The 18,615-nt window shown below is 42.0% G+C and overlaps 1 protein-coding gene and 1 long non-coding RNA gene across 9 annotated transcripts in view; one reads left to right on the top strand and one right to left on the bottom strand.

Moving 5' to 3' along the window:
* samd12 (sterile alpha motif domain containing 12) overlaps positions 1 to 14,330 on the top strand; it is a 142,725-nt gene extending 128,395 nt beyond the window's left edge. For 5 of the 8 annotated variants that reach the window (XR_013659183.1, XR_013659185.1, XR_013659186.1 and 2 more), the window contains one exon: positions 12,670 to 12,809. Coding sequence is in view for 3 of the 8 variants with exons in the window: in XM_078955445.1 (XP_078811571.1) it covers positions 12,670 to 12,701 (32 nt within the window). In the remaining 5 variants the exon portion in view is untranslated. Of the gene's footprint in view, positions 1 to 12,669 lie in introns of all 8 variants that reach the window. The other 3 variants (XM_023959628.2, XM_078955444.1, XM_078955445.1) reach the window with 2 other exon arrangements.
* Positions 1 to 15,487, bottom strand: part of LOC111948158 (uncharacterized) — a 38,812-nt gene extending 23,325 nt beyond the window's left edge. Inside the window, exons 1-2 of the long non-coding RNA XR_002874081.2 lie at positions 15,359 to 15,487; positions 9,076 to 9,133 (exon numbers count right to left, since the gene is read on the bottom strand). This is a non-coding gene — a long non-coding RNA (uncharacterized LOC111948158). The remainder of the gene's footprint in view (positions 1 to 9,075; positions 9,134 to 15,358) is intronic.
* Positions 15,488 to 18,615: the final 3,128 nt, after the last annotated feature.

Here is an 18,615-nt window from a genome sequence, read left to right as displayed (position 1 = left end):
CCCGTACAGGTGCTGTGGGGTGTTGGGTTGTCCGGGTCCATGGAGGATTGTAGAGAGGAGGCTGCATCTGAAGCGGAGCACAGGTGTGTCTTGCAGCTCCCTCAAGGCACATACAACCACCTTAATGGACATCATGAAAATGGAACGTACCACTGTTGTGAGTGTGGTAGATGTATCGTAAAGTATTTGTAGGGAAAATGTAATGCGTAGTGTGCAGGATTTGGGGGGATTGAAGAAATGAAAAATCCATACGACACACCTGCGTCTCACCTACTTCACCCTTAAGCTTTAGTGTTTAACACAAAATGTCGCTCAAAGCATTTCAGTATAAAATCTTTTTGCCCTATGAGATCACTAAGCGGTCTATGACCTTGATATTTTCTGCGTGCCCCGTATAGATTCCTCTTTTTCTACCCGCAGACTGCCAGTATCCACCCTCAAGGGCAGTTTGGGACTAAGGCTTAAGCTCTCTTTAGGAGTCACTGCAGTTTGCAGCCGCATTATTCTTTGCATCATCTTCTCTGACATCAACCGTCTTCTGCGCATCTTAAATGCGTCCATTAATCCCCTCTTTGATTGTCCTCTAAACTTCTTGTTCTGCAACTCAAACCTCAGCATCTTTATGCCACTAAGCCACTAAACACGTCTGAACTTTTCTGAATGAGGCTACTTTGGCTTTTCCTCCAAAAGGATCCAGGTCTTGGTTGCACTCATTCCAGATCCCATCTATCTTCTTCCCTCTCTAGGAGAGAAGCTGTTTTCCTGTAGTCTTACGGTCTCTGAATCATTCAGGATGACTGGTCTTTCCACCCTTTTACACACATTTTCAATCGTTCCTTTCTGAATCGCTGCTCCACCTGTGTTCCTCTCCTTCACACACAAATGTACTCCTTCCTTCTGCAACCTTCACTTCCTTCCTTTCCAAAGCAAACCATCATCTCTCTGAATTTGACTCCTGCTTCCCTCTCTTAATAGAAATGACGAACGATTAATCGCTGCAACCACAACGGGAGATAGCAGCTGATAACGTCCAACTATTTTTATGCTACAAGCACTACTTCCTGCTGGTTAAATCGTTTGCGAGAACTTCCTCATTTGTCCTTTAATCCTCCTAACTTTGAACTCATAGAAGCGAGTGGAAAAACATTTTGTGAGTCCATATTTTCGAGTAAAAACTGATGTTTGTCACTGCGCTGTAGGATTTTTCTCTGCGCTCCTTTCCTTTTGCTGCAACCGAAAGTGCGAATGACTGTAGTCATTTCTGAAGCTTATTTAGCCATTATTGCTAATGATGGTTTAGTGGTGCATAATGAATTAATTGCAGCACCGGTGCAAAATTAGCCACAGCACTTTGGAGTCGCTGGACGCCGTTTGTGGAAGTTGTGCATTTCATTTATGTACCACGTAGTTCGCTGTGTTGAGTCAAAAGGTTTCAAAAGTTCATCTAACTCACTTGGCAGCACGAAAAAAAATATTTTCCAAAGTTTAATCAGTTGGAGTTTTTGGATAGGCAAACACAGCGGCGGTCTTCAGAGATGCCGGGTTTCTTTGGGAATAGGAGATAAAGTGGAATATATCTGCTAAGATATAATAAGAGCAAAAATAGAGAAGGGAGGAATCTCACACAGACTCAGACAGGGGAGAAGCGATTCTCGAGAACACAATGCGGGATGGCGTGCTCCAGCTAAATAAATTATCACGGGGGCTATTTTTAAGCTGAAGTGTAAATGCAGTAATCCTTGGAGCAGGAGCTGCGAAGAGCATAGAAGCCACATCAGGGAATACAGCTCTGCCTTTATCTCCCCCACCACCACCACCTTTCTGCTTGCTTCTCTCCACCCCCCACATTTCCACCCATCTTTTCTCACTCTTCTTGGTTTCCCGATTCTCTCCTCTTTTCTTCCGTCTCTGCCTTTCGTATGGTAAAAGCCTCTTTTCTGTGTCGCGGTATTTTGCCTATCAGCGAGCCCCCCTGTGGGAACTCCACCAGCTTCCATTGTCATCAACAATAACAGACCTTTGAACGAGACAGGGAGGGGGAACATGTAAGTGGCATCCAGAGAAGCAGCAGTCAGAGGACATTAGGCCGCAGTAGGTCACTTCCCAACCCACCAGCTAATCTTTTTTTCCCTGCATTTTTCTGCCCTCTCCTCCTTTTTTTTGGGGTGGGTGGGGGTGGGGGTTATTTGTCAAGTCCAGGTAGAAAAGCTGCATTTTGGGGGGGATTTTTCCTAAGAGAGGAAACCTCCACTGGTGCTGCTTTAAGGGGAATTATTGGATTTTTTTTGGGTAAATTATTAGACTAATAATTGTTACTTATCTCCTCTTTGAGTCCTTTATGTCAGAATAAAACTGAGCCTCCACCTCTGTCAGTTTGAAGCATTTCCAAAGCGTTCCCAGTGGTCTTTTAATTAGGAATATGCTTTTTTTTAGCCAAAATCAACAAACCTGTGTAGATCTCGCCCACCGTTGCTGAGAGCTCTATGTTTACAGGCATGTCCCTCTGATTTACATCACAGGTGCAACGGAAAAGGCAACATGCAAGAAACCTTTCTTTTTTTTACTTTAGATTTAGTTTTTGCAACATATAATACTCTTTAGTTATGTGTGTTCTAAAATGTTGCCGTTTTAACCCTGAAGACTCCATAGGGCTGAATTTGACAGCATATTTTTATAACTTTATTTGTTCATTTTTGGCTGCTGTTCATTGCTGCTTCCCAAAATAAATAAACAAAAGAAATTGTCAAATTAAGTTTGAAAGCCCAGAAGACATTTTTTCAAGGATTCTCCAGGCTTAAAATGGATTAAATGTAAACTGACTTAATTATAGCGAGCCCCCTAGTGGCTGCTTCATGAACTGACCTGGCTCCATCAGCTTATGTTTTCAGTATTCAGACTGGAAAAACCATTTGGTCCGGACACCGAGTCCTGAACCAGACAGTCATCAAGCGGACTTTCCTGTTTCAAACTTGAAGCTTGTAAACAAAATCATTTAACTAAAGATCTCTTCAGTCATTGGCCAGGAATTATGTGGGCGGGGCAAATCAATTGGAGAAAAAACAATGGAAGTCCAACACTTTGCAGCCCCTTGACGCTATGGCTCAATTAAACTTTATATTTCGCTGACCAGTTTTCAACGTCTGTGTCAACGTCCGGTACAACAATTTGTACGGTGGAGGCGTGCTGCAAGGCCGTTACTGAGGAGTCAATGGCTAAGAAGGGGTGCTGATAAGTGTTTATGGCATATAGATTGTCGGGAAAACAGTGAGAAGTAATGTGTTTCCCGTTAAAAGTTGTTTTAATGAGTCTGAATTCATCCAACCATATTTCAATGAGTTGCCGTGTCTCATCGTTGTGGTGTCATGACCTCGCCTTTAAGATAATTTTGATAAGAAACTACAAAGTAGCTCTTAGGATGACGTCACAGCAGCGGCGCGCCGCGTAACGAGACACACAAAAGCCTGTAAGCAGCGGCGTTAAAATAAAGGTTCTAACAAGTAAACAGCTGGAGCCTTTTTTCTGTCTGATAACGTTAAAATCGTTGCTTTACGTTTGTCCGCGGCTCATCCGTTGCTTCTGTCCGTCTCTGTTTACGTCGGCTACGGTGGCCGTTTTGGTCTAGTTGTTCCTCTCCTAGCATGGAGCCTATTCAGACTGAGGAATCTCAGAGCGAAACAGAACTCAGTTTACTTGGAAACAAACCAAGACCACCTCAAAAGAGATAGGTCAGAGAGCGGTTCCTGGTCCCGGCCCAGGGTCCGCTTGGGTGTATATAGACTGAGAATTTGTTCTGGATTATTGGAGGAAACGAACTCTGGTTCACTTTAAACGGACCTAAATGTTTTACAGTCTCAAAAATCACCCTTAGTTTTCCCAAATTCTTTCTTGTTCTTGGTTTCTTAACATATTTTTATTTAAATTCATCATCTTGCCGCACCCTGCAGTTCATCTGAGGTTTGGGTTCACCTTGAACTTCCTCTACAGAACCAAGATACACGGAACCTTTGAAACAAAGATTCACACTTTCTGAATCCAAATAACAGTAAGGAAACGTTCTAAATGATCACATTTTTTAGAATGTCTCTGGCTCTGTCACAAAAGGTTTCAAAAGCGCAATAGAGAAGTTCTGCTGCCTGACATGCACAGTAACAGCTAAAGAATAGATAAGAGCTTGGATGTGGGTTGACGCCAAAACGCTGACACAAAGGAGTGTTGGGCGCCGCTTTGTGCTGCGGCATACCTTTCACTGACCTCCGTGGTGTTTTGTAAACAGCTAAAACGTTGCTTGAGCGTTTTTCCAGCTTGCGGCGGCCTCACAGAAGAACCCGGAGATGCTTCTCCGCCGTGAATCATCCAGATTTCCCCCCCGCTCAACCGTCCTCTCAGATCACGCGTGTCAGCTCACATGTTATAACATTACCGAGAGGCTTATCCTCCACCGCTCTACTTTTTCACTGCTTTGCATCGGCATCTTTAAAAACCTGACGGCCATGACAGTTTCGTGTCACGAGAGAGATGATTCGAGATGGAGCGCCACGGTTAAAAAATAATGCCTCCGGGCTAAATTTGGAATTCCCATCCGTGCTGCAAAAGAACGCCGAACCTCGGAGGTGATGTCTAGGTGACTGCGTTTGTGGAGGAGTTGGAACTGGGGGAAAAAAGTCATGGCGTTCACACAAAACTCCCAGAATCCAAGAGGAGCTTCCACTCTTTAGTCCTTAAAACGCTGAAAATGGAATTATTTGCCCGACTTCAGTGGAGATGTGTTTCGAGGCGAGTGGAAAACTTGGCGTCATCTGTTTGTGTTTTTGAAATCAGGGCAGGAAAATAAGCAGCCGCGCTTGCTGAATTTGCAGAACAAGGTGACCTATTTTGAACACTCGCTGGAAGATGAACAAAAACCATCAAGCCCCCACTTCAAAACAAAACAAAGAAAAAAAATACGGATGTGTGCTCGCCTGTTTACCATACATCAGAAGTTTCCTTTCAAACTAAAAGCAGGTGGCAAATGTGATGATGATGATGACTTTCTGGTCCCTCATCTTCATCAATTACATCAGTTTCTGTTGATCGGTGTGGAAATCTGTTCAAAACAAAAGAACATAGTCATGTTGTTCTCTAGACCTCAACTCCCTTAAGGCCGTGTTTCACACCCACTGTGTACATTTTGGGCATATTTGGTCACACATTAATATATGTGGCAAAAGTGAGAAAAGTTGTATTTCTATATGTGAAATTTTCACAGATGTATAATGAATGAACCACGTTAAAACCATGGAAGAAGTGCGAATAAACCACGCAAAGAACAGGTAAATCAACATAGAACATGAACCGTGTGTGGTTTTTGCGCTTTTTCTTTGCAATTCATTAGTTTCTCATGGGTCTATTACATAATTTGCGCCACACAATATAACAGTTCGTGGAACGGTCGTGGAAAGCCTCAAATTTGCATTTGGCAAAAACTAGACACAATTGCGTACAATTTACGTAGTAATTGCGTATAATCTATGTAAAATACACGTAAACTGAGTAATTCTCAATCAACCAAAAACAGCTGAAAACCAAATTCACCCAAAGACCTGTCGGCCGAAACCCTCGAGGGACATCTGCGCACATCCACGAATGGCGACGGCGCATGCGTGAAAAGTCCGTTAGTCATATGTGGACATACAAGAAACAGTTAATAATTGCGTATCAACTACGTAAAATACACGTAAACTACGTTCTCAAGCGACCAAAAATTTTGAACAGCTCAAGACTGGATTCACGTAAAGACCCGTTGGCCAAAACCCACGACGGACATCTGCACACAGTGACGAATAACAAACACGACAAAACGCTTGGGAAATAATGTTTACCACCAACAAAACAATAAAATAGAAATATTTATACGTAGATTATGCTCAAAACGTATGTAGTGGCTGTGTGAGTCGGCTTAAAGTTTGGGCTGTTTCTGTGTGACGATCAGAATCAACACACATGTCCATGAGAACAAAGCAGAATGTGAGCTGTGTGGGACTTCATGGTCACGTTTGACAATGCTTGATTGCAATCCACAGTCCATTGTTCCCAGAAGAATTACTTTTTGTATAAGTTGATCCGGAGCATGAACACATAATCATAGTTGTATTTTAAACTAGACTTTTTAATTTATAACTTCCTTTTCTGGCTAATTAGTTGTCAGCAACCTAACAGCTACATCTACGTACACTAGCTTGAACACTTGTGGCTCTCATTTCCCCTTTAGAATATTCTGTCTTTTATTGTACATGAGCTATAAAAATACAAAGCAGCATTGGATTCATTGCTTTTTGGTGTTCTGCCTGCAGGCTGACCTGACACCTGGTAATAAAAGGTTTTATTAGGAACAACTGGTGTTGGAAGATGGTGGTAATAGGTTGCTCTTCAAGTCACAGGTGATATTGGAAGTAGTGGTGCTAAAAGGGTTGGACACTGGAATGACTTTTCTTTCCAAGAAAAGAAGTTAGTTTTGATCAACTTACATAACATTTTATAATCATCTTTACATTTTTAAACTCAACTTGAGACTTACTTTTATAGACGAGCATTTGGTCACATATGACATTTGGTTTTTTTTTTTTTACTTTCACGTTTTATTTTATTATGTTTTTATGACATTTGTTTTTAACAGTTTTTATCATGTCTGGCTTTTAACATACAGCTCTTTGTTAAATTTTAAATGGTGTTAAAGAGCTTTATAAATAAACACGACGGTGGTGATGATGTATGTCGAGGGTTTCGGCCAACAGGTCTTTGGGTGAATTTGGTTTTGAGTAATTATTACGTAATTCAAACGCAATTGTGTCTATTTTTTTACCAAATGCAAATTGGTAGCTTTCCACAACCGTTCCACGTATGTCTAACAGACGGTTCGTGCATTTACCATCAATGTAAAACTTTTATACCGCGTATATGGCGTTCATGTTCTAAGTTGATTCACATGTTCTTTGTGGACGGTATTAGTGCGTGAAACTTCCATTATCCTTACAAATACTTCCCAAAACACTAACCACACGCACGACAATGGTACATTCCATTCTCATGACATCCCTTAAAGTGTCTGTAAGCTGCAGCCACTCCTCTGTACGACCCTCCACGGACCCGGACAACCCAAAAACCTTCATCACCTGTACGGGTCAACCCTCCAACAGGAGCATGTAGCACGTTTGTCCATATAAAGCATCTTCGGTGCACTTTTTATTAGTTAACTTATTGGCACAGGCAGCAGTAAATTGCAGACAGAAAGCTTTTAAAGTCTGTCATTTTTTTTTTCTTCTTTTTAATGTTGTAGACATAATTCATGAGCCGCAGGGCGACGTGCAGCAATCACGGTGTGCACACCTTTCAGCCAACATTTCACTTCTGCTCTGCAGGGATGAGGACAATGCCAGAGGGTTAACTAAGCAAACCAGAAACACATGAATCTGTTTCGCTTTTAGCTCATCAAACCACATTTAGATCTGAAAGGGAGTCGATGCAACGGCTGAAATTTGGGACCGTTTTAGGCGTAATTATGAATGTGCTGAACACATGCAATAATTTGTGTCTGACGGAATGAAACTGGATTGGCTGCAGAAACACAGAGATGGTACATTCCTCACAGACACCCCCCGTCGTCTCCTTTTTTTTTATCCTAAATGTGATGAATGATCTCTGTAATTGTTTTGTTTTAACTAGTAACAAATTGAGTGTTTGTCTGCCGCTAGTTTTTACACGCTCACATTAGCACCCAACAGAGACAAAGTTGTAATTTTCTGTCTGTTGCTGCACCATACACACGCACAGACACACACACACACCCCCCACATACACACACACACACACACGCACACACCCCACACACACCCACACACACACACACTTATGTCAGAAAGGCATTCATGCACTGATCTGCCAAATTAAAGTTTGGCAGATTATAGTAATTACGCTTAAGAAACGATTTTCCAGAGCGCTTTGCCCTTTTCTGTCCTTGACAACCGAAACCGGGTGACTGATGAGCAAACTCTCTATTTTTTTCACTGCAATTCAAACTTACTGGAAGACGTTTTCAAACACGGCGTGAAGCTGCGTGGGTTTAATTGTTCCGCATGTTTTTTTTTTTTTGCTGCAGCCGTCTCTGAATGAACTCTGCTCTAGACTGAGGTAGCGGCTCGTGTGGCTTACGTACATTTGGGAGCTGTGGAGCCACAAACATTGAATTTGTTCCGTTTTGGCAGAGCGGAGCAGCAGAATGACACCTGAATAATTTACTAATACAATGTTCATCTCCACTCTGCTCTCCAGGGTCACTCCACTGTTTGTGGACTTTCACCTTTAGTGTGTTTGATGGAAAAAACAATGTAAAAATCCCGTGTAATGCATATTCTGAACAGGTCTGCTGTGTAAATGTGGTTTAATCGGAATGTGACAAGCTGTCTATCCTAAATATTGTGTACGTGTGTGTTTGTACGTGTGTTTCTGCTTGTTTTTATGTGTGTGTATGTACTTGTGCATACAGTATGTTTCAGTGTAGTGTGTATGTGTACTTCTGTTTGCCTGTTTTTGCATGTGTGTGTATTTTTCCATGTGTGTCTGTGTGTGCATAGGTTTATGTGTGTGTGCATGTGCAAATATGTGTGTATGCTTGTGTGAATCCATCTGTGTGCGTGCATGTGTGTGTCCTTGCTTTTGTGTGTGTCTGCTTGTGCATATGTGTGTGCATGTGTGGGCGTGTGTGTGTTTGGCATGCATGCGTGAGTGTGCATACAGTATATGTTTGTGTGCGTGATTTTGTGTTTGCACAGGTATGGATGTGTGTGCATATGTTTAATTGTGTGTATTGTTGAGTATCTGTGCTTGTATGTGTGTGTGCATGCATGCATGTTTGTGTTTATTTGTGTGTGAGTGGGCATGTGTTTATTTATTTGTGCATGCGTGTGCTTGGGTGTGTTTGCACACATCCACATCTGTGTGCACATGTGTTTTAGGTGTGTGTGTGTGTGTTCATATGGGTTTAAAAAACCGCGCTGTGGCATTCTGGGAAATGTGGTCATTGTGTAAGAGGCAGAGACTCACAGATGGTCCAGACCTCTTCCAGCTCTTCCATGTCCTCGTCTTCATACTGAAACGACCTCTGGACCAGAGAACAAAGAAAGCAGGAAACGTTTGGTAGATGCTGTCAAGATGATCAAGTTTTGTTCATTAACAAGAAAAAAACAAAATCACACCATCCGATTTTCCAGACTAGATAAATAAACAGGAAAATCCAAACAGGTTCTGGTTTGAGGAGGAGGATGTGAACCTGTGAAGAACAAGCAAATAGGCAGAGAAACCCAGATGGCCAAAGGGAAAATCCATCTTGAGATGCAGAATCATTTAGGAATCTTTTATATCACCTTTATTTTAACATGCAAATATTAAGTTCCCAGAATAGATAATGATGCCACAGTAAAAAAAATAGTTTCTTTATTTAAACACAAAAAACATCCGAGTGGATCATGTTTTTATCTTTTGTCTGTCTCTTATTTCATGTGATCATCTTGTTCTGCATATCTGATCAACCCTGAGGACAGAAATGTAATTCAATGACATTTTTTCTCATTCATAAAGGATAACTTGAAAGTCACAACTGTGTTTTAAATGCGAGAAAACGGGTGGATTTCCATTAAAACAGAGCATGTGTCCTCTTCCATACAGATGACCATGTCTTTAAGAAATCTATATGACACAGACGGACTTTACAGCCCTTCGTGTTTTTCCTTTTGTCCTCATTGATGGCTTCAGTGAAAGTCAACCAAAGATTTATTTTGAAATTTAAATATAAAAGCACTAAAGTAGATTTGAAACATACAATTATACCCACTGCTGCCTACTTGAGAAGAATAAATGCATTAATAGTCAAAGGTTCATCTACAGAATTTCTAAATATCAAATTCTTACAGTGCAGCTCCTGTGTTTTTCCAAGGATGATATCTGCAGCCACAAAAATGACCAGATCTGTGGCTTTTGTGAGATTTTAAAAGCAGATCAAACTCGGCTAAACTTAAACTTATCAAATGCAAACTTATAAAGACCCATTCCGATCACAATCCTATTTTTGGAGTTTTTAACATGTTTTTGTGATATTTTTCCCATGATGGCGGACAAAATTAAGACAAAATGGCATTTTCTGACTTTTTCTGTATTCGAATCGCTGTGAATCTGGAGCAGACGTAAGAAATCCAGTTTGAAAAAGATCGTATTTGTGATGTAGAAAAAGCGGTGGGTGGGGCCACAAGCTCCCCGCTCTGCTCCATTCCGATGCATCCACCTGCAGACAAATAGATCCAAGAACGTCTTTGTTTTCCTCATCTGAGCTGGAATCTGGATCTAAACTGTACGGCTGGATAGATCCAATATTGCCCCCCATTTTTGTTGCACCAGTAATGTTAGGTTGGGGGTGTGAGCGGCTTTAAGTTAGCAGGAGAGAGTGTAAACTGATGGATGATAGGAAGGGGGCGGGGCTTTTCCATGCCAACAGTTCCACCCACAACTCAGTGGTGAATATCTAGTAAACTGCTGCCACTCTGCAGAAACTATGTCCTAGAAAACAACACAAATTTTTAGATTTTGGGCCAAAAAAGGCTAAATTCTTTTTTTCTTCCACTTTCGGCTTCTCCCATCAGGGGTCGCCACAGCGAACGAGTCGCATGGTAAATTTGGCAATGTTTTACGCCGGATGCCCTTCCTGACGCAACCTTCTCAAACCGGGCTTGGAACCGGCAGAGGTAGAGAAGGGAACAGGGAGCAGCCTGGAGTCGAACCCGGGTTTCACGGACGGAAGGCGCCGCAAACCAGCACGAGCTAAACTGGCTCCCCCAAAAAAAAGGCTAAATTGTCTTTCAAAAATGTTGCTTCTCATGTATTGTAATTTTATGTTGCTGTTTTGGATTTTTGCTTTTATTTTCCTCAATTTTTCTTTTTTTTTCTTTTCTCTCTCTATTTACTGTAAAGCCCTTTGGCACCCTGAAGGTGTCGTCAAATACTACATAAATCAATCAATAAGAAAAGCAGACAGTGACTTGATTTCTCCACATTTCTGATCACAGGAGCTTTTCACTGTTATAATAGATGACAGACGTTCCATTAGGAAAACGTCGACACAAATGCAGTGAGTTTATGTTGGCCCCACCTCATGCTTTAGCACCTGTTCCAGGGGTTGACCCACACGGGGGCTGCCGGTTTTCGGGTTGTCCGGTCTGTGCAGGGTCATAGAGAGTTGCGGTTGTCTTCCCTTGAGGCGTACGGCCACCATCAAGAACGTCATGAAAATGGAACGTACCATTGTCGTGTGTGTGTGGTAGTTGCATCGTGAAGTGTTTGTCAGGCTAACGGAAGTTGGAAGCACTTATGGACGCACAGGTGATGCTGTCGTCTGTTGTCCTTAAGCTTCCTTGATATTTTGCGTGGGCGCTTTGAGTACAGTTTTGCCCATTTTTTTCACCCGCAGACAGCCCGTATCCACCCGTAAGGGCAGTTGGGCCTTAAATGTTCTGCAAATTATTTTACTTTTTTTGGTAAATAATACACAGACTTGAGTTGGTTTCCTAATAATTCCATATGTGATACATAACAAAGCTAGTTGAGCTCTAAACGTGCACACCATGTTTAGGCAGCACAGTAATGCATGAAGCTGCAGCAGCTTTTTGGGATCTTGTTTTGTCATCACATGACAAGTCGTCTGTCTTCCTCTGCTTGACTCATCCTTGTTGTCTTCCGTCTGCATTTGAAGTGCATGCGTGTGCTGCTGTGTGTCACACTGACATGTGCTGGGGGAGGATGTGGGGGGGTGAGTAAAGGTTTGATGGACACGCCGCGCTCTCCTCTCCTTGTAAGGCCGTGGAAGCACAATGTGCCCTGTTGATTCTTCTTCTGCCGTTTTCATAATTACGTCCCTTCTTTTGATTCGTCCCTCCCCCCTCCCCTCTTTCTGTCTTTCATCCCGTCTCTCTTATCTCTCACCCCCCCCCCCCCCCTCCCCTCCACACTTCTATTTTTCTAATTCCACCCGCTCGATCCAGTTTTATGCCTCGCTGTGCCCATGCTTGTTATCTTGTCCCTTTCTGGGTTTTTCTTGTCCATGTTTGATCTCAACTTCTTAATTTCTTTTCTCGTTTACGTCACCGGCGCTCCGTCTCGACCCCCCCCCCCGTCTGTGTTCCATCAGTGATGGCCGTTGCTTTCTCTTGCTTTTTGTGGGATTTTTTTTGTGCATTTCTTACTCCCCCTTCATCTGTTGAAATGTAAGATGTTACTCTAGAACCACTACCACGAAAATGTTGTTTTTAACTTGTTCTTATGCCCTTTTTCTGACAAAGGAGGACATATATTAAGAAAATTAGGTTTGAATTTGCGTTTCTGAGTATTTCTTTATTCAAACTGCTGTGAATCAGGTGCAGTGGGTAAAAAAAAAAAATCAAAAAGCTTGTAGGTGTGACACAGAAGCTGCTCAGCCAATGTTAGGCTGGGGTTGTGAGGGGCTGTAAGCTAGCAGAAGAGAGTGTAAACAGATGGATGATGGGAAATGGGGCAGGCTTTCAACCCAAGAACAAAAGGTTTTGTATTTTGGCTAAAAACTGCACAGTTATAATTTTAGGACTTTAACAGTGTTCTTTTTTCTTTTTTCTGCAGCTTCCCTAGAGTGCACTCCGTCTTCTCCGTGAGCGATGGAGGGAGGTGCGGGACTCTAGCAACCCTTCCACCTTCCATGCAGATTTCCTTCTGGACCAATTATGTCTTCGAGTCGCACTTTGGGTTTGTGCCCTGAACTTCAGCAGAGACTTATCTGGAAACCAAACCGACCTTCGTCCTGAAAATCTCCCCAACCCGCTGCTTCCTCACAGCTCTCCAATAGTTTCTGTATCTGCAGCTATAAGTCTGACCTTTGGTGCCAAACTATGTCACCTCCTGCACTTTCCTCAAGCAACAATTGGCTCAATCAAAACCAAATAGGGTTTCCTTTGGATCATCTGAGAGAAATCTTCTGGATCGCCGCTAAAGAACCCTAACCCAGAGCACCTTTATGAGTGACACCAACATTCTCATCCATCTGTAACTCAAGCTTCGTCTACTGGTCAGTCAGTGGTGTGTTGGCCTCTTCTAGTAGCCCTTTAACGCGTGTTTTTTCCAAAGCTTCAGACTCCATCTCCTCCTGATAAGACTGTTTTCCCTCATCACAATCAGGTGACACATATTGCACCAAAGCCGTGTGTTTGTGCTCCTTCTTCCTGTTCTCTGAGAGTAGACTGTGTGAAACAACCCCTGTGACGTCTCTGATTCTCTTCCAGCTCCCACATATGTGTGAGTTTGCTTTTTGTGCTGTTAAAATCATGGAAATACCACCTCAAAGTATGTAAAAGGGGGAGGAAAGTCTGATTTCAACTGGTCCGTCTACGCTGGGTCTTCGTCGCATTGACACAAAAAATAGAACGTTCATTAATCAGTCGGAATGTTTACATCACCTCGTCGGACGTCCGTCTCTTCGCAACGGAAGCTTTTCGTGGCAAAAAGTCAGAGAAACGGGAAACAAGTCAGAGTTTCAAAAATAAAAGCTTCTGTTGCAATTAAAAAACTTTCTTACTAAGATGATTTTTCTTGCAACACAGAAAAATCGACAATTTTTCTTGAAGCAAGGGTCCTCTTCTTTCTTAAGATTCAGTCTTTGCAGTGTGATTGCCATAGTTTTAAATAAACTACTAAACAAGGGGGTGGCAGGGCAAACCACTCCTCCAGAAAGCAATCTGGGAGGGGGGACAGACCAGAGACGCAACAGAGACGATGTAATCTAACGGACGGTCATAAGACGGACTTCCCACACAACTCAAGGGAGACGGACCAGTTTAAATCCAGCATAAGTGGAGAAGAAAGACCACAAAGACGGAGAACACTAGCGAGGTTTCACCCTCCAACAGACGCTTCGATGTGATCTCCATAATCTAATGTGACACAGAAAGACTTGGCCACCTCTACTTGAAACCATCTTTAGAGGCTTCACCGAGACATTTTGATCTGAAGTTCTTCATCCAGACCAGATGTTGACCATCCATCAAATCAGGAAGATGACGCGTAGACTGTCGAGCGTGTTGAGAAAAATAGTGTAAATGTGAATAATGGCCAGTCACTGTTGATGATATAGACCTCTGAACTGCACTTAAAGCACACCTGTCTGTAAAGAACCTTCATCTTCACATCTCTACGTCTTGTGATGTAAATAATCATCAGACCTGTAGCGGCTGTTCCGTTTCTCATGTCACCCACTTATTTAATGGAGAGATATTTATCAAAAAGCTCTAGTTCACTCTGATGTAGCATGAGCTGTTGTCACGGCAACATCTTCTTTTGCCCCTTCTGGAGAGGAGCTGTCAATCAGTGGAGCACAAAGTTGTGATGGCGGGCGGGCGGGGGGGTTAAATGGGATTGCATTTGTACGGTTGATCCTCAAGTGTCCAGCATCAGGACAGCAGCCGCCGCTGCCTCCTGCAGCGGAGAGCAGCCAGCTGATTGAAATGTATCGATCAGTTCTTCAGGACATGTATACAGTCAGCCCTCCAGGCCGGCAAAATCCTGGAGGATTGTGCGTGTGTGTGTGTGTGTGTGTGTGCGAGCGTGTGCTGGCAGGAAATGGAGTTGTTTGAGCTAAAACACGAGTGGTTATTTCACGGCTGAGTGGAGATGCCTTGTCCACGCCTGTCAAGGCCACAGGATGGAGGGAACAGCTGAAGATGTTGGGAATGTCTGCACTCTCCTTCCACTTTCGGCTTCTCCCATCAGGGGTCGCCACAGCGAACAAGTCGCATGGTAAATTTGGCAATGTTTTACGCCGGATGCCCTTCCTGACGCAACCTTCTCAAACCGGGCTTGGAACCGGCAGAGGTAGAGAAGGGAACAGGGAGCAGCCCGGAGTCGAACCCGGGTTTCACGGACGGAAGGCGCCGCAAACCAGCACGAGCTAAACTGGCTCCCCCTTGGGAATGTCTGCACTCCTTCATGTAAAAAATGAAAAATGTTCCAAACTTGGCTAAAAGGAAAGTTCAGACCATTCAATGAAGGAAATCTGTTCTGTTTCTCCTAGAAATAGGTCTGGGTGTCTGAGGCACAGTCAGTAAAAAAGTGTCAACAAACCAAACCTCCCCTTTTTTTTTTTAACTGGCAAAGTGTCTCTGCTATGATGAAGTAGACCCTGCGAGCACGCTTCATCAAAGAAAAATCTACAAAACAAAACCATTTCTGCCTTTTTTGTGACAGCAGCTCAGTTTGAAAAATTGCAACAACAAAAAAAGAAAAAAAGGGAACAGCCACACCGAGGCGACAGACTGCACACCTTTTCAGGAAGGTAATCGACTTCTCTCCCCGCGTCCTGCTGTTCGGGCTCACGCTGGGAGCGGCACAGAATCAGATCACGGTTGCTCACATGAGGATAAAAAAAAAAGGAGAAGATTGTTATTGCCTGGTTTCTTTGTTAAAACAGCTTTCATTTGTTTTGCTGTACCCAGAACTCTGTGACCTACCAATGGAAGGCAGTTATATAACGCAGCGTTGACGCACACGTTCACTGAAGACACATGTCGAGCATGTGAAGCCGAGGTGAGCCAAAGGAACACGAGCACAAGAGTAGGATAAGCCAGGACGGCGGCGTGCCTGGTCGCTGGAAACATCTGCTGGCAAACTGTTGAAACAGTGCAGGAAGATGAACCTGAGAGGACACTGATGAGAAAAAATGAGGACTAAATCATCAGTGGAGGCCCAAATCTTTGAGATTTTAACCGCACTTTAACTTTAAAATAACGTTAAACCATATTGAGACATGTATGCAAATATTAAAAAAGAAAAAGCATGACTTTGTGTATAATCTTTCAACAGTTCTTACCAACCTAAAACAAATACTTGATCCTGTAATCAGGGCTTATATAACGCTCAAAATTTCCAAAATCCTTAATTTTTCATCGTTTTAATTTGTTATAAATTTATTTTTTACACCTTTTCCTTTTCGATCATTATTCAAACTCATTTTCTTACAATAGGCTTGATTTTATTTTATCATCTTATCATCTGCACCTCCCTCTCCCCCTCTGCCACCCCGGTCAGAGCTGCATGTGACAGTCATGACAAACTATAAACTCATTTCAAAATGGCAGCTTTTTGTTGGTTTTATTACCATAGCAACCATTTTATGTTTTGGTTGCTTGGAGGAGACGAACAAGTCTATATAAGTTTTAGATGAATTGGCAAAAGTAAATTTTTGGATTTCCCTAGCAACAAAGTTTTTTGTTAGCCACGCCCACATTGCTAATGAGATTGGGTCTCTGGAATTCATTGATCAAATATGGTAAACAGCTTATATTTATAGAACACTTTTTTATTAGGGCGGGTTGATAAAATCAATATGAATCGATCCAAGCTTAATTAATCAACAAATCCATAATCCATAAAAGTAGATATCGATCTTTTATGCCTCTCCTTTTCCGGTGACCTACGCAAAACAGCAGTAAAACGAAAGTCTGTAAGCTTGATGCTAACGTATAATGGGATTTCTCATAGGATGGCTAATGCTAACGCTCATTTGACCTCAATGAACAGCTTTGTAGACTCACAGGCAGGAATTTTCCAAACTCTTTTAAGGAATCATTATTTTTAAAGTAACCATTTGTGGTCTAAAGCAGCAGTTTTTGCGTAATTATTCTGGAATAAAGTGTAGCGCTAAAGCGAGAGCTCCACCTCATGGCCAAACTGAAATGCACTCCAAGAGAGGCAGAACAGAATGACCTGCACATCTTTGTTGGAGTTTCTCCTTTTTACAGTTTTACAGAATGTAAACTGTATCAGATTAATATAAAGATAGATTATGATTGTATTTCTATACAAATAAATGTGCCTAAATGTGTAAAACATGTAAATTCAAAATTAAATGGAATCAAATGGATCAAAAGAATCATGAACTGAATCTATCCAGGCTCTGGTGAATAAAATCGAATGGACTCCCCCACAAATTGAAGCCGGCTTGGCTGCCAAATGCTGGCGCCAGCCTATAACCATTAGGAGCAATGTGGGGTCCAATGTATTGCCCGAGAACATTTTGACACATGGGAATCAAACCCACAATCTTCCAACCAGAGGTTGGCTGCTCCACCGGAGTGATGTTTGCTGGTTTTATTGGACCACCTTAAAAAATATGAGCTATTGGAAAGGGGCTTCTGCTGTTTGCCTCTCCCACATCCCAAAGCATCTACATGGTGACTGAAGCAGTCTAGACATTCATGCAGCAGCTCTCCCACATCCAGGTGAGACAGAATGAGTTTAACCGCTTCATTTCTCTTAAATATACCTCCATTTAGTCATTTTTATCAAAAATGTCCTTACAGTGGAGTTCACAGAGCCCACCTCTGTCACAAATAATCCAATACCATGGCAAAAGCGATGACAGAAATAAAAATCTATTTTTTTTTCCAGAAAAAGACATAATCAAGCAAAAGGTTAGTGAAGAAAATTAAAAATACATTTAAAAAAATTAAAAGATAAAAATAGAAATTCTACACTTGTGGTTTCCTACACACAGTTATAGCTTAAGTTTTCCTCACTGCGGGTCTGGATCTACAAATTTTACAGCCTTTTATCCGATTTTGAATTTATCAAACAGGACAGAATTTCACAATAAAAGCTTTTAGGGCCATGCAAAGAAAACGAAGGCTTTAGAAATGAAAGGTATGCTGCAATAAATATGGAAAAAAAGTTATCATAACATGAACTGATTTGATTTGAGTTCTGATAAATCAAAAGGTTCCTGCAAGCTTTGTTTTTCTAGATTTGCACTTCCCAGAACGTACCAACTTCTGCTTTTTGTGGGGTTTTATGAGATTAACTTTTACTGTAGAATGAATCATTTCTGTGAAGCGAAGCTGATGACTGTTGCTCATTGTGTAATGTCGATGGGAGTGGTGGGGATCTGTTTATCCAACGCATCAAGAAAGAAAAGAGAAGTTTTCTTTAGAGCTTTTATCTTAAAGGAGGATTACATTTCCACTTTCTGGAGCCAAACCAAACGATTCCTGAAAGCTGCTAGAAAGACTTGCAGTCATCTGAATATCCACTCCGGATTCCAGTGACTATAAAAACTTAAAATTTATTGTGCAGATGAGTGTCTATTACATCTCATACCTGCTAGTTTCTTAAGGCAAGGCAAGTTTATTTGTATAGCACAATTTTTACACAAAATAATTCAAAGTGCTTCACCAAACAGGAAAATGAATTAAAATCACAATACATAACAGTGCAAAGACTAAAGACATACATAATCATTGTAAAATTTACTTTAAAAGACAGTAAAGAAAGAAGAACATGAACAGATGTGGGGATAAACACCCTTCCGTTATATGCACCGCTAAACAGGAATGTTCTGGAACAGGGATGTACTGTATTTTCTCAGTTGCGTTGCAACAAAGTCTGTTGCATCTGGGAACATATTGATTATTCATACGGATACTTCCGTTTACCGTGGGAAGAAATGCCCAAAAAGCAGGAGTTTAACTTTTCCCCAGTGTGCTGTGCCTCTGACACCCAGGTTTAACCGGCTCCAGAAAGGAG

The sequence above is a fragment of the Oryzias latipes genome, chromosome 11 (genome assembly GCF_053564925.1).
Source record: "Oryzias latipes strain Hd-rR chromosome 11, Olatipes_Hd-rR_3.1".
NCBI classification, from domain to species: Eukaryota; Metazoa; Chordata; class Actinopteri; order Beloniformes; family Adrianichthyidae; genus Oryzias; species Oryzias latipes.
This window is presented reverse-complemented; position numbering and strand designations above follow the sequence as displayed.